The sequence below is a fragment of the Engystomops pustulosus genome, chromosome 7 (genome assembly GCF_040894005.1).
Source record: "Engystomops pustulosus chromosome 7, aEngPut4.maternal, whole genome shotgun sequence".
Lineage (NCBI taxonomy): Eukaryota > Metazoa > Chordata > Amphibia > Anura > Leptodactylidae > Engystomops > Engystomops pustulosus.
In genome coordinates this window covers 178,935,148-178,950,724 of record NC_092417.1, presented here as the reverse complement: position 1 = coordinate 178,950,724, position 15,577 = coordinate 178,935,148, and the positions used below count along the sequence as shown (strand labels likewise).

The 15,577-nt window shown below is 50.1% G+C and overlaps 1 protein-coding gene across 2 annotated transcripts in view; it reads right to left on the bottom strand.

Annotated features, from left to right (window-relative positions):
• Window positions 1-87: 87 nt before the first annotated feature.
• ABTB2 (ankyrin repeat and BTB domain containing 2) overlaps window positions 88-15,577 on the bottom strand; it is a 94,336-nt gene continuing 78,846 nt past the window's right edge. For both annotated transcript variants that reach the window (XM_072119079.1, XM_072119080.1), the window contains exons 5-17: window positions 15,242-15,407; window positions 11,794-11,883; window positions 6,312-6,413; window positions 6,070-6,163; window positions 5,385-5,520; window positions 4,930-5,156; window positions 4,638-4,816; window positions 3,755-3,860; window positions 3,450-3,552; window positions 2,643-2,733; window positions 1,350-1,418; window positions 921-1,034; window positions 88-629 (exon numbers count right to left, since the gene is read on the bottom strand). In XM_072119079.1, coding sequence (XP_071975180.1) covers window positions 432-629; window positions 921-1,034; window positions 1,350-1,418; window positions 2,643-2,733; window positions 3,450-3,552; window positions 3,755-3,860; window positions 4,638-4,816; window positions 4,930-5,156; window positions 5,385-5,520; window positions 6,070-6,163; window positions 6,312-6,413; window positions 11,794-11,883; window positions 15,242-15,407 — 1,675 coding nt within the window. In that variant the 3' untranslated portion in view covers window positions 88-431. The remainder of the gene's footprint in view (window positions 630-920; window positions 1,035-1,349; window positions 1,419-2,642; window positions 2,734-3,449; window positions 3,553-3,754; window positions 3,861-4,637; window positions 4,817-4,929; window positions 5,157-5,384; window positions 5,521-6,069; window positions 6,164-6,311; window positions 6,414-11,793; window positions 11,884-15,241; window positions 15,408-15,577) is intronic.

The window sequence follows — 15,577 nt, the reverse complement described above, 5'->3', positions numbered from 1 at the left end:
AATAAATTCTGTGAGACACCATAGTTGTTTTTTCTTTAACCAATAATGTGTTTTATTATTATTTTACACAATTGTGTTAGAAGGCAGGGATAGAACTGCTGCGGGTGACGCTGTGATCTATAAGGTGCTAGTGACTGGGCCGGTAGCGGCGTCGTTATGGTGAACCCACGTCATCGTCACAAGGCCTGGGGGGGAGGGTTTTATGATTATTGCCTCAGGTGCGGGTGGGGGGTTGTAGCGCTGTTGTTAGATATTTAGGCATTCGGGGTCTATCTACATAATTTACATAAAGTCCAAAAATCTACAACCGTCCTCCCATAGATCTGTGCAAATATACAAGCCAAGACCTAGTGAGGGCCGGCCCACTTGTCACTCTGAATAATTAAAGCCGACCCCCTTGTGTCACTCAATGACAAAGCCCCGCCCCTTTGTCACACTCTGCAGGAGATGTAAGTATCCTTAATTCGATTGGTCAGGGTGGTTTTCAGGTCGGTCAGGGGGTCCAGCCCTTGCACTTTGCTGTTGCGTCCGTATACGAGTTGCTTGAAGGCTTCCTGTTCCAGCAGAGGCCTCATGTTCTGGATGAAGAAGCCCTCGCAGTACAGCGCCAGCTCTGGGGCGTTGTGGATCTACACGACAGAACACAAGTTAATAAATGGAGTCCAGTTCTCTAGTCACAGACCAAGCTGCATTCAAAAAGACACCCAAAAACATGGAAGGATCTATCCAGAAATGGCGCCACACCCGGCTATAGTTTGTGTCCGGTACTGCACCTAGGTCTGACTGGAGTGAACACAGAGTAGGGCTGCAGTACCAGAGACAACCTGTGGGAAGGAGAGGCGCTGCATATCATTACAGTTACACAGACATGAATGGAGGGGGGGGGGGCTGGCGGCCATGTTGGATGTGGCGTTCCTCACCTTGGCGTATTTGTAGATGTTGACGCAGTTGTCTTGGTCGATGTTCTGGGAGCAGATGATCTCGCAGTGACGTTGCAATGCTTCAAGCTGGAAATGGCTGGCGGCCGAGAGGAGCTGGAAGGGGAACGACACAGAATAAACGAACATCACTCGATGGCTGCTGCCAGGAGGTGTTGTCATAGGGGCCTTGGAACTGATATTATTACTGATGAAACCTCTTCGGTCCTGTATCCTCTGTGTCCAAGGTTTCATCTTTCTATTATAGCTACACACAGAGATACTGACATTTCCCTGTGTTGCTATGGCGGCCATTTTGAGAAAGACAACAGGAAGTGCGGCCATATTGGTTCTCCTCGCATCTTAGTGGCCGACATCGATGTCAATGTCAGATGAAGGGGTTAATCCTGTGCTATCCTCACACGCACTTACCTCCAGGATGGACGCGGTGGGGACCTCGATGGCCTCGGTGCCTCCATAGTACAAATACTGCATCATCATCTGCGGGAGGGAAACGCCATTATCAGAGCAGATCAGAAACATCCGATGATGTGTACACACATTGCTCTGCGCAGGAGCTGTATACACTAGGAAATATCCAGAACCAACGCCGCTCCGGCCCATGTGTACTACATCATATTCACTGGGAGGGGATGGAGCTGCAATACCAGACACAGTCTATGGAGAAGAGGGGGCGCTGCTGGACGACCCAATCTCACCCCATAACTACTTATGGGACACTTCCCCTTTAAGATTGGGCCTGATCATTACTTCTACAGATCCTGGGGTACATATTGTGTATATGGGTCTTGGAATGGTCGCTGCCTCCACCTCCTCCTCCCTTCTTGGGCTTTTCCATCTGGAAAAATATCTCCAGAATAAGGGGATGTTCTGGCGGCTGATAACTGCGAGGCACAGGAGACCTGTGATTCCCATCAGCCGCTGCTATATTGAAGAAGCAGAGGGGGTCTTGCTGCTTTCTTGGAATTGGGGGATGAGGTGGGAGCGGATGACAGCCGCCAGATCTACCGCCATTCGCTCATCATATGGCGGTGCGTTATCCTCCGTCACGGGTACACGTCCGGCTCTGCTGGGACCATCACCAGGATAGACTTTTCCTTCAAGTCATTGTACTGTCTAAGATCTCTGATAGCTGTCAGTGAATAGAAGAATTTACTGTGTACATCTAGAGATAACCCAGGAAGTAACAACTGTGTAACTACAACTCCCAGTATTCATACTTGTTTGGCCTCTTCTCAACATGACATAGACCTGACAGGAACATGCTGGGAGTTGTAGTCCTGCACAAGTTGGAGTGTTCAAGGTTGCTGTCCCCTGGTCCGGTCCTTCAGCTGGGATAAGCTCAAGCCTTCTGTATTGTTTGGTAGGGAATTCAGCTGCAATACTAAGCACGGCCACTATACAACGCACAGCGCTGTGGTCATACTCCAGCCAGCCTGAGTGGAGCAGTAGAGAGATGAGCTGTAATCAGTGGCTAGAAATCCGCCCCCATAGAGTTTAATGATGAAATATGGCGGCCAGTGTCACCACTAGTGGGAGCCCAGGAGCTGATGTCATACAACATGTGTGTGTGTGTGTGTGTGTGGGGGGGGGGGGGGGGGGTGGATTTGAGGAATACACTGACTTTTCTGTCCTGTTTTATGGTATCAAAAACTGACAATTTTGGGTTTGCCCAAATATGAGAGTTTTGGAGTCTCTTCGCACCTGGAATACGCTGTACTTTACATCGGTGATCTCTATAGTGGTGACGCATGGATCCTCCCGCTCGCTTATGATGGTCATTAGGGATTTAAACCTGAGAAACAATAAAATTTTAGTGTCAGTGCATGTAAGAGTATAGAAATGAGGCTACCTGCTGCCACCACTAGGGGGCGCCCCATGTATACAGAGATATACAGCTGCCAATATGGAAGATGTGTTCCTTTCCCTACAGCACCTCAGGAGACTCGAGATATAACACCAAGGCATGCCTTTGCCTCCCCCAGTAATGTGCCCTCTGCCCCCCCCCCCCCTGCAATGTGCACTCTGCCCCAGTAATGTGCACTCTGCCCCCCAGTAATGTGCCCTCTACCCCCCAGTAATGTGCCCTCTGCACCCCCGGTAATTTGCTCTCTGCCTTCCAGTAAAGTGCCCTCTGCCCTTTAAGAATTACGGAGGCCACTGTGCTCTTAGGATCCTTGAGTGCTGCAGAAATTCTGTAACCTTGGCCAGATCTGTGTCTTGCCACATTTCTGTCTCTGAGCTCCTTGGGCAGTTCCATAGACCTCATGATTCTCATGTGCTGTGACATGCACTGTGAGAGATGTATAGACAGGTGTGCACCTTTCCTAATCAAGTAAGTGTAATTAAAGTGTAATTAAGAGAGTGTAACTAAACACAGCTGGACTCCAATGAAGGAGCAGAACCATCTCAAGGAGGATCAGAAGGAAATGGACAGAATGTGACTTACATATGAGAGTCACAGCAGAGGGGATGAATACTTATCACCGTGTTTTATGCAAAATATTTTACCTATTGGATGCAGTGACCAGCAGGACCTTGTGCGCGTAGAAAACCTTCCCCTCCACCAGGAATGTGACGTCCGACATCTCTTTGTTGTTCAGGAAATGCGGATCTATGCGGGAACACAAGTGGTGATATTAGAGTATATACAACGTGTGAGTGTCCGACACCTATATATCACCAACATATTCTGCAGCGCAGCACAGACATCACCTCATCAGCCCCGAACCACAGACCCAGGGACCAGAACCTTCATGTTACGTCTCTGAGGGGTAAAACTGAAAGTCACTAAGTAACGGAAGGGAAAGTCTCACCTAAACGCGCAGGAAGTGTCTTCTGTATCTCCGGGATTGTGGGCACCGGACTGTCACCATAGCAACGCGCAAAGATGGAGGCCACAAGCTGCGCAACCGAATCACTCTGCCCGAGGAAACACAACATTTCAGTACAGAATAGTGAGTGCAGCTCTGGGGTATAATACAGGATGTAACTCAGGATCAGTACAGGATAAGTAATGTCATGTATGTACACAGTGACTGCACCAGCAGCAGAATAGTGAGTGAAGCTCTGGGGTATAATACAGGATGTAACTCAGGATCAGTACAGGATAAGTAATGTCATGTATGTACACAGTGACTGCACCAGCAGCAGAATAGTGAGTGCAGCTCTGGGGTATTATACAGGATGTAACTCAGGATCAGTACAGGATAAGTAATGTCATGTATGTACACAGTGACTGCACCAGCAGCAGAATAGTGAGTGAAGCTCTGGGGTATAATACAGGATGTAACTCAGGATCAGTACAGGATAAGTAATGTCATGTATGTACACAGTGACTGCACCAGCAGCAGAATAGTGAGTGCAGCTCTGGGGTATTATACAGGATGTAACTCAGGATCAGTACAGGATAAGTAATGTCATGTATGTACACAGTGACTGCACCAGCAGCAGAATAGTGAGTGCAGCTCTGGGGTATAATACAGGATGTAACTCAGGATCAGTACAGGATAAGTAATGTCATGTATGTACACAGTGACTGCACCAGCAGCAGAATAGTGAGTACACGTCTGGGGTATAATACAGGATGTAACTCAGGATCAGTACAGGATAAGTAATGTCATGTATGTACAGTGACTGCACCAGCAGCAGAATAGTGAGTGCAGCTCTGGGGTATAATAAGATATTATTGCTTGTCACCTTAGTGGTCTTGAAGATGGTGAATAGCAGTGTCAGCCCCTCGGTGATGAGCTCCTCGTTATAATCTTCCTCTCGGATGTTGGAGAATTCTCGCAGCAGATTCTCCATGACTGAGTGATGTGAGTTATAGAAAGTCGTCCTCAGAGACTCGATCCAGACATGAAGCTTCCAGGGGACCCCTAAATCACATGGTTATAAGGTCACTGAGCGCCAGTCAGGTCTCCCCATAGAATACATTGTATCCAGGTAATCTTGTGCAGATAGTAGAGTGAGAGTCAGATATAACACTTACCCAGGCTGCGGAGCTCCATGGTGATGTCTAGGTAGCCATGTTCTGCGCTGTAGTACGTCGCCTCCTGCAGGGCTTTCATCCTGGTCTTACACAAGCGGACGGGACCTTGGTCAAAGCTTCCTGTGCTGGAGGTGTCGCTCTCCACCCCCTCGGCCAGGATCTCCTCCAGGGACAGGACGTCTCCGCTGCAGAGCTGAGGCTGAGTCAGCAGCTTTCTCAAGACGTTCCTACAAGTGAAGAAATAGTCAAGCATTTGAGCCCCAACCTGGAACGTGGGGTCACCTAAAACCCTTGGATTAGGGTGCATCTACCACCGCTGCACCCTACATAGCAGCACCCAGTCTGCAATCCTTATGGTAACTGAAGTACCTCTGCTGTGTGATAGGTGGCGCCACCTCATTGCTCAGTATCAGTACAATAGATCTGGTCTCCTGACTTTTTGGACCCCTCTGTACCTGTGCCCGTGGGCGGCCGCGTGGCTGAAGCAGTTCATGTCTTCGTGAAGCGATGAGGACACCTGTCCGGCCTCCAGCATGTTCAGTAGAGGGTCAGCTCCTCGGTCCAGAAGCAAACTGACCAGTTCATAGTTACCTGGAGGAGGAGATGGGGTGAGAATGGAAATCCAATGGTTTAGGGCAATTCCTAGGGCGCCCCCTTGTGGGCCCCCCTACATCTGACACTGGAGTGGGGTCCCACTAGGTCTCCCACATCCCCCCAAACCAACTATAAAAACAGGAAGAAGATCTGACCTTGGAATTGTGGAAGATTTATCTGTATCTACATATTCATTTAGGTTCTGGTGCTGTATCTATGTAGTAATCTTGGTCATGGTACTGTATCTACATATTCATTTTGGTTCTGGTAACGTATCTATGTGGTAAGCTTGGTTCTGGTAACATATGTGATAACATTGGTGCTGGTAAGGTCTGGTTCTGTCTCTATGTAGTAGTCTTGGTTCTGGTTCTGTATCTATGACTCTAGACCGTTGGGGAGGCCACAATTTGGGATTTTGTTATACTACTACAATATATCACAAAGAGAAGATGCAAAACTAAGTGCAGGGAATGTAGGGGGGGGGGGGGGGGGGTACATAATTCAGGGGCCCCCAAACCCCCTAGTGGCAGCCCTGTGTGTGGGTACCTGCGGCTGACGCCAGCTGTAAGGGGGTCTCGGCATAGTCCTCACTGCTGCTCACAGCTGATCCCTCCACGTGAGCTCCGGCATCTAGAAGTAACTGCAGGGAGGCAGAAAGAGACGTCTATAGTATATACAACCATATGCAAAACCTAAGGCCCCGCCCCCTCTATGCACAGACTCCGCCCCTTATCAGGACTGATAGTCATACTGCTGCAGATGCTCTATATATAATCTGTGCTACTTACCTGCACAACGGAGATGTGACCATGGAGGACGGCAAAGGTCAAGGCCGTCCAGTGCCGGGTGTCGGGGTGCACAGACGGGTGACGAGGGGAAATGCTGGGGACCTGGAAGAACAGATTCATCAGAACCGAAAGTTTTATGTACTGATAAGAGAGGCAGCCTATCTCTATCTCTATCCATCTAACTATCTATCTCTATCTATATGCAAGTGATGGGGAATAGGATGATGGGGTTTAGGGGTTATTATAGTCCCTGGTATCGCGTGTCTCTCAGTCTATGGCAGTGACATATTGGGGCACATTTACTTACCCGGTCCATTCGCACACATTTTTTTAAAAATTCTGCGGTATTTCCGAATCCGTCGGGTTTTCCGACGGCGACGCCCCCCTGATTTCCGTCGCGTGCATGCCGGCGCCGATGCGCCACAATCCAATCACGTGCGCCTAAATCCTGGTCTGTAGTCTCTCCGGGTACGGGGCCGGTCTGTAGTCTCTCCGGGTACGGGGCCGGTCTGTAGTCTCTCCAGGTACAGGGCCGTTCTGTAGTCTCTCCAGGTACGGGGCCGTTCTGTAGTCTCTCCTGGTACGGGGCCGTTCTGTAGTCTCTCCTGGTACGGGGCCGGTCTGTAGTCTCTCCGGGTACGGGGCCGGTCTGTAGTCTCTCCAGGTACGGGGCCGGTCTGTAGTCTCTCCGGGTACGCGGCCGGTCTGTAGTCTCTCCAGGTACGGGGCCGGTCTGTAGTCTCTCCGGGTACGGGGCCGGTCTGTAGTCTCTCCAGGTACAGGGCCGTTCTGTAGTCTCTCCAGGTACGGGGCCGTTCTGTAGTCTCTCCTGGTACGGGGCCGGTCTGTAGTCTCTCCAGGTACAGGGCCGGTCTGTAGTCTCTCCGGGTACGGGGCCGGTCTGTAGTCTCTCCAGGTACGGGGCCGGTCTGTAGTCTCTCCGGGTACGCGGCCGGTCTGTAGTCTCTCCAGGTACGGGGCCGGTCTGTAGTCTCTCCAGGTACGGGGCCGGTCTGTAGTCTCTCCAGGTACAGGGCCGTTCTGTAGTCTCTCCAGGTACGGGGCCGCTCTGTAGTGTCTCCGGGTACGGGCCGGTCTGTAGTCTCTCCGGGTACGCGGCCGGTCTGTAGTCTCTCCGGGTACGCGGCCGGTCTGTAGTCTCTCCAGGTACGGGGCCGGTCTGTAGTCTCTCCAGGTACAGGGCCGTTCTGTAGTCTCTCCGGGTACGCGGCCGGTCTGTAGTGTCTCCAGGTACAGGGCCGGTCTGTAGTCTCTCCAGGTACGGGGCCGGTCTGTAGTCTCTCCAGGTACGGGGCCGGTCTGTAGTCTCTCCAGGTACGGGGCCTTTCTGTAGTGTCTCCAGGTACAGGGCCGTTCTGTAGTCTCTCCAGGTACGGGGCCGGTCTGTAGTCTCTCCAGGTACAGGGCCGTTCTGTAGTCTCTCCGGGTACGCGGCCGGTCTGTAGTGTCTCCAGGTACAGGGCCGGTCTGTAGTCTCTCCAGGTACGGGGCCGGTCTGTAGTCTCTCCAGGTACGGGGCCGGTCTGTAGTCTCTCCAGGTACGGGGCCTTTCTGTAGTGTCTCCAGGTACAGGGCCGTTCTGTAGTCTCTCCAGGTACGGGGCCGGTCTGTAGTGTCTCCGGGTACGGGGCCAGTCTGTAATCTCTCCGGGTACGGGGCCGGTCTGTAGTCTCTCCTGGTACGGGGCCGGTCTGTAGTCTCTCCGGGTACGGGGCCGTTCTGTAGTCTCTCCAGGTACGGGGCCGGTCTGTAGTCTCTCCAGGTACGGGGCCGTTCTGTAGTCTCTCCAGGTACGGGGCCGTTCTGTAGTCTCTCCAGGTACGGGGCCGTTCTGTAGTCTCTCCAGGTACGGGGCCGTTCTGTAGTCTCTCCAGGTACGGGGCCGGTCTGTAGTCTCTCCGGGTACGGGGCCGGTCTGTAGTCTCTCCGGGTACGGGGCCGGTCTGTAGTCTCTCCGGGTACGGGGCCGGTCTGTAGTCTCTCCGGGTACGGGGCCGGTCTGTAGTCTCTCCGGGTACGGGGCCGGTCTGTAGTCTCTCCGGGTACGGGGTCGGTCTGTAGTCTCTCCGGGTACGGGGCCGGTCTGTGGCCTCTCCGGGTACGGGGCCGGTCTGTGGCCTCTCCAGGTACTGGGCCCTTCTGTAGTCTCTCCAGGTACGGGGCCGGTCTGTAGTCTCTCCGGGTACGGGGCCGGTCTGTGGCCTCTCCAGGTACTGGGCCCTTCTGTAGTGTCTCCAGGTAAGGGGCCGGTCTGTGGCCTCTCCAGGTACTGGGCCCTTCTGTGGTCTCTCCAGGTACGGGGCCGGTCTGTAGTCTCTCCGGGTACGGGGCCGGTCTGTGGCCTCTCCAGGTACTGGGCCCTTCTGTAGTGTCTCCAGGTAAGGGGCCGGTCTGTGGCCTCTCCAGGTACTGGGCCCTTCTGTAGTCTCTCCAGGTACGGGGCCGGTCTGTAGTCTCTCCAGGTACTGGGCCCTTCTGTAGTGTCTCCAGGTAAGGGGCCGGTCTGTGGCCTCTCCAGGTACTAGGCCCTTCTGTAGTCTCTCCAGGTACTGGGCCCTTCTGTAGTGTCTCCAGGTAAGGGGCCGGTCTGTGGCCTCTCCAGGTACTAGGCCCTTCTGTAGTGTCTCCAGGTAAGGGGCCGGTTCGTAGTCTCTCTGTGGACCCTGGTGGATCCTCAGCTTCTGGGATGACTCTATGGTGGTCCTCCAGTCACTGACATGCTCCTCCTGGGCCATGATTTTGGCTTTGCTCAGCTGTGATTGGTCCATGTTTGGGTCTGGCTGGGTTTGGGTTCCCAGGGACCCCCTGGTGCTGCCTAGCTTCATGGTGGAAGGATCTGGACTGCGGTTCTGTAGGTGCCAGGAATGATAGCGCCCTCTACTGGACTGTAATATGTAAGGGGAATCTGCCCAGTTCTCCTCTACAGCCGCTGCAGGAGCTGCTCCGATGGACCGGGAGAAGGTGTTTGCAGAACCCGAGGTGGGATATTGTGGTTGGACTGGAGTTGCACCTTGACCAGTCTGAGCCCCAGACCTCACTGCCATACAGAAGGATGGGGGACGTGACGGGGGGACGTGGTGACAGACGTGACGGGGGACATGACGGGGGACATGATGGGGGACATGATGGGGGACATGATGGGGGATATGACGGGGGACATGATGGGGGACATGACGGGGGATATGATGGGGGACATGATGGGGGATATGACGGGGGACATGATGGGGGACATGACGGGGGACATGACGGGGGACATGACGGGGGACATGACGGGGGACATGACGGGGGACATGACGGGGGGACGTGACGGGGGATATGATGGGGGGATATGACGGGGGACATGACGGGGGACATGGCGCTGTCACCGGAGGTTTAGGTCTGTACAATCGTCTCCTGACTGCACGGTAGGTTCTCCAGGCCTTGTCTCTGAGCCCTGGAGGGGTTGAAGCCTCCTGATTGGTGGATTCCCAGGCCCAGGTAGGTACCTGTCAGTCACTGTCTGAATGAGGGGAGGCCACTATCTATTATCTATCTCAGAGGTTATATATATTGTCTCCAGAATATCCATCACACAGACCTAGTGCTGGGAATCTCAGGCGTCTCCCCACATGTTGTCCTGGATCTACTCAAAGGAACATGAGACGTCTACAATGTTGTGTTTGGCCTCCAGAAAACAGCAGAAGTCTAATTACACAGCGAGTACCAACACGAGGGGAGAGGGAAATCCCCAAATATATCATGGAAATGAGGAATATAGGAGTACTGCACAATGCAGTATTGTTACTAATTATCTATCTGTCTATCTATCTATCTATCTATCTATCTATCTATCTCCTATCTATCTATCTATCTCCTATCTATCTATCTATCTATCTATCTATCTATCTATCTCCTATCTATCTATCTATCTCCTATCTATCTATCTATCTATCTCCTATCTATCTATCTATCTATCTATCTATCTATCTATCTATCTCATATCTATCTATCTATCTATCTATCTCCTATCTATCTCCTATCTATCTATCTCATATCTATCTATCTCCTATCTATCTATCTCCTATCTATCTATCTATCTCATATCTATCTATCTACTATCTATCTATCTCATATCTATCTATCTATCTATCTATCTATCTATCTATCTATCTCCTATCTATCTATCTATCTATCTATCTATCTATCTATCTCATATCTATCTATCTATCTATCTATCTATCTATCTATCTATCTATCTATCTATCTCCTATCTATCTATCTATCTATCTCCTATCTATCTATCTATCTCCTATCTATCTCCTATCTATCTATCTATCTCCTATCTATCTATCTATCTATCTCCTATCTATCTCCTATCTATCTATCTATCTATCTATCTCCTATCTATCTATCTATCTATCTCCTATCTATCTCATATCTATCTATCTCCTATCTATCTATCTATCTATCTATCTATCTATCTCCTATCTATCTATCTATCTCCTATCTATCTCCTATCTATCTATCTATCTATCTATCTATCTCCTATCTATCTATCTATCTAACTATCTCCTATCTATCTATCTATCTATCTATCTATCTATCTATCTCCTATCTATCTATCTATCTATCTATCTATCTCCTATCTATCTATCTATCTATCTATCTATCTATCTATCTCCTATCTATCTATCTATCTATCTATCTATCTCCTATCTATCTATCTATCTATCTCCTATCTATCTATCTATCTATCTATCTATCTATCTATCTATCTCCTATCTATCTATCTATCTATCTCCTATCTATCTATCTATCTATCTATCTATCTATCTATCTCCTATCTATCTATCTATCTATCTATCTATCTATCTCCTATCTATCTATCTATCTATCTCCTATCTATCTATCTATCTATCTATCTATCTATCTATCTATCTCCTATCTATCTATCTATCTATCTATCTATCTATCTATCTATCTCATATCTATCTATCTCCTATCTATCTATCTATCTATCTATCTCCTATCTATCTATCTATCTCCTATCTATCTATCTATCTATCTGCTATCTATCTATCTATCTATCTCCTATCTATCTATCTATCTATCTATCTATCTATCTATCTATCTCCTATCTATCTATCTATCTCATATCTATCTATCTCCTATCTATCTATCTATCTATCTCCTATCTATCTATCTATCTCCTATCTATCTATCTCCTATCTATCTATCTATCTATCTATCTATCTATCTATCTATCTATCTATCTATCTCCTATCTATCTCCTATCTATCTATCTATCTATCTATCTATCTCCTATCTATCTATCTATCTCATATCTATCTATCTATCTATCTATCTATCTATCTATCTATCTCCTATCTATCTATCTATCTATCTATCTATCTATCTATCTATCTATCTCCTATCTATCTATCTACCCCCCCACACACAGTTAAACGGATAATTCTCTTACAGTGACGTCCAGGTCGGCTCCGGCATCGATCAGCATCTGCACCATGGCCTCATCCCCGGCAGCGCATGCGTACATCAGGGGGGTCAGACCCTGGGAGACAACACAAGGACATTCATGATACCCCCATCTATATGTGACTGGTACCCACTGCTCTAGCTACACAGGGGAGAGGTAGTGTGCATGTACTGGCCGTAAATGGGCGTAATGTGCATGTACAGGCCGTATATGGGCGTAGTGTGCATGTACAGGCCATATATGGACGTAGTGTGCATGGACAGGCCGTATATGGGCGTAGTGTGCATGTACAGGCCGTATATGGGCGTAATGTGCATGTACAGGCCGTATATGGGCGTAATGTGCATGTACAGGCCATATATGGGCGTAGTGTGCATGTACAGGCCGTATATGGGCGTAGTGTGCATGTACAGGCCGTATATGGGCGTAGTGTGCATGTACAGGCCATATATGGACGTAGTGTGCATGGACAGGCCGTATATGGGCGTAGTGTGCATGTACAGGCCGTATATGGGCGTAATGTGCATGTACAGGCCGTATATGGGCGTAATGTGCATGTACAGGCCATATATGGGCGTAGTGTGCATGTACAGGCCATATATGGGCGTAGTGTGCATGTACAGGCCATATATGGGCGTAGTGTGCATGTACAGGCCGTATATGGGCGTAGTGTGCATGTACAGGCCGTATATGGGCGTAATGTGCATGTACAGGCCGTATATGGGCGTAGTGTGCATGTACAGGCCAAATATGGGTGTAGTGTGCATGTACAGGCCGTATATGGGCGTAGTGTGCATGTACAGGCCGTATATGGGCGTGGTGTGCATGTACAGGCCGTATATGGGCGTAATGTGCATGTACAGGCCGTATATGGGCGTAATGTGCATGTACAGGCCGTATATGGGCGTAATGTGCATGTACAGGCCGTATATGGGCGTAGTGTGCATGTACAGGCCGTATATGGGCGTAATGTGCATGTACAGGCCGTATATGGGCGTAATGTGCATGTACAGGCCATATATGGGCGTAGTGTGCATGTACAGGCCATATATGGGCGTAGTGTGCATGTACAGGCCATATATGGGCGTAGTGTGCATGTACAGGCCATATATGGGCGTAATGTGCATGTACAGGCCATATATGGGCGTAGTGTGCATGTACAGGCCATATATGGGCGTATTGTGCATGTACAGGCCATATATGGGCGTAGTGTGCATGTACAGGCCGTATATGGGCGTAATGTGCATGTACAGGCCGTATATGGGCGTAGTGTGCATGTACAGGCCAAATATGGGCGTAGTGTGCATGTACAGGCCATATATGGGCGTATTGTGCATGTACAGGCCACATATGGGCGTAGTGTGCATGTACAGGCCATATATGGGCGTAGTGTGCATGTGCAGGCCATATATGGGCGTAGTGTGCATGTACAGGCCATACATGGGCGTAGTGTGCATGTACAGGCCATATATGGGCGTAGTGTGCATGTACAGGCCGTATATGGGTGTAGTGTGCATGTACTGGCCGTATATGGGTGTAGTGTGCATGTACTGGCCATATATGGGCGTAGTGTGCATGTACAGGCCATATATGGGCGTAGTGTGCATGTACAGGCCGTATATGGGTGTAGTGTGCATGTACAGGCCGTATATGGGCGTAGTGTGCATGTACAGGCCATATATGGGCGTAGTGTGCATGTACAGGCCATACATGGGCGTAGTGTGCATGTACTGGCCATATATGGGCGTAGTGTGCATGTACTGGCCATATATGGGCGTAGTGTGCATGTACAGGCCATATATGGGCGTAGTGTGCATGTACAGGCCATATATGGGCGTGGTGTGCATGTACAGGCCAAATATGGGCGTAGTGTGCATGTATAGGCCATATATGGGCGTAGTGTGCATGAACAGGCCATATATGGGCGTCGTGTGCATGTACTGGCCATATATGGGCGTAGTGTGCATGTACTGGCCATATATGGGCGTAGTGTGCATGTACAGGCCGTATATGGGTGTAGTGTGCATGTACTGGCCATATATGGGCGTAGTGTGCATGTGCAGGCCGTATATGGGTGTAGTGTGCATGTACTGGCCATATATGGGCGTAGTGTGCATGTACAGGCCGTATATGGGTGTAGTGTGCATGTACTGGCCGTATATGGGTGTAGTGTGCATGTACTGGCCATATATGGGTGTAGTGTGCATGTACAGGCCGTATATGGGCGTAGTGTGCATGTACAGGCCGTATATGGGCGTAGTGTGCATGTACAGGCCGTATATGGGTGTAGTGTGCATGTACAGGCCATATATGGGCGTGGTGTGCATGTACAGGCCAAATATGGGCGTAGTGTGCATGTATAGGCCATATATGGGCGTAGTGTGCATGTATAGGCCATATATGGGCGTATTGTGCATGAACAGGCCATATATGGGCGTCGTGTGCATGAACAGGCCGTATATGGGTGTAGTGTGCATGTACTGGCCATATATGGGTGTAGTGTGCATGTACAGGCCGTATATGGGCGTAGTGTGCATGTACAGGCCGTATATGGGCGTAGTGTGCATGTACAGGCCGTATATGGGTGTAGTGTGCATGTACAGGCCATATATGGGCGTGGTGTGCATGTACAGGCCAAATATGGGCGTAGTGTGCATGTATAGGCCATATATGGGCGTAGTGTGCATGTATAGGCCATATATGGGCGTAGTGTGCATGTACAGGCCGTATATGGGCGTAGTGTGCATGTACAGGCCATACATGGGCGTAGTGTGCATGTACAGGCCGTATATGGGCGTAGTGTGCATGTACAGGCCGTATATGGGCGTAGTGTGCATGTACAGGCCGTATATGGGCGTATTGTGCATGTACAGGCCGTATATGGGCGTAGTGTGCATGTACAGGCCGTATATGGGCGTAGTGTGCATGTACAGGCCGTATATGGGCGTATTGTGCATGTACAGGCCATATATGGGCGTATTGTGCATGTACAGGCCATATATGGGCGTATTGTGCATGTACAGGCCATATATGGGCGTAGTGTGCATGTACAGGCCATATATGGGTGTAGTGTGCATGTACTGGCCATATATGGGTGTAGTGTGCATGTACAGGCCGTATATGGGTGTAGTGTGCATGTACAGGCCGTATATGGGTGTAGTGTGCATGTACAGGCCGTATATGGGCGTAGTGTGCATGTACAGGCCATATATGGGCGTAGTGTGCATGTACAGGCCGTATATGGGTGTAGTGTGCATGTACAGGCCGTATATGGGTGTAGTGTGCATGTACAGGCCGTATATGGGCGTAATGTGTATGTATATACTGTATATGTATTATATAACTGCTTTTGTGATGTTCTTATGCAGGGGCCCCCTTGGTCGCTGTTCCTGCCCCTCGGCTGCTGTGAGAAGGATTTAGAACAATATGTCACCTGATCATCCACAGTGTTGATGCCTTCGGGGCCCAGCGCCCGCACTGCCTGGGGGATGAGGTCGGTGCGCCCGCAGTTCAGCATTCGGAAGCCCAAGTCCTGCTGGAAACGCTCAGTGGCTGCTGCGGCATCCAGACGTCTGAGGGAGCTGACGCAGCACTCAGGCCTGGGAACGGAGGAGACAGGGAGAAGCATGAAAAGGTAGGCCGAAAGGTCGCACTCAGACAAAGGACCTGGAGGTCACACTCAGATGACAGACATGGGGGTCACACCCAGGTGATGGACCTGGAGGTCACACCCAGATGAAGTACCTGGGGGGGGGGGGGGTGGTCACAC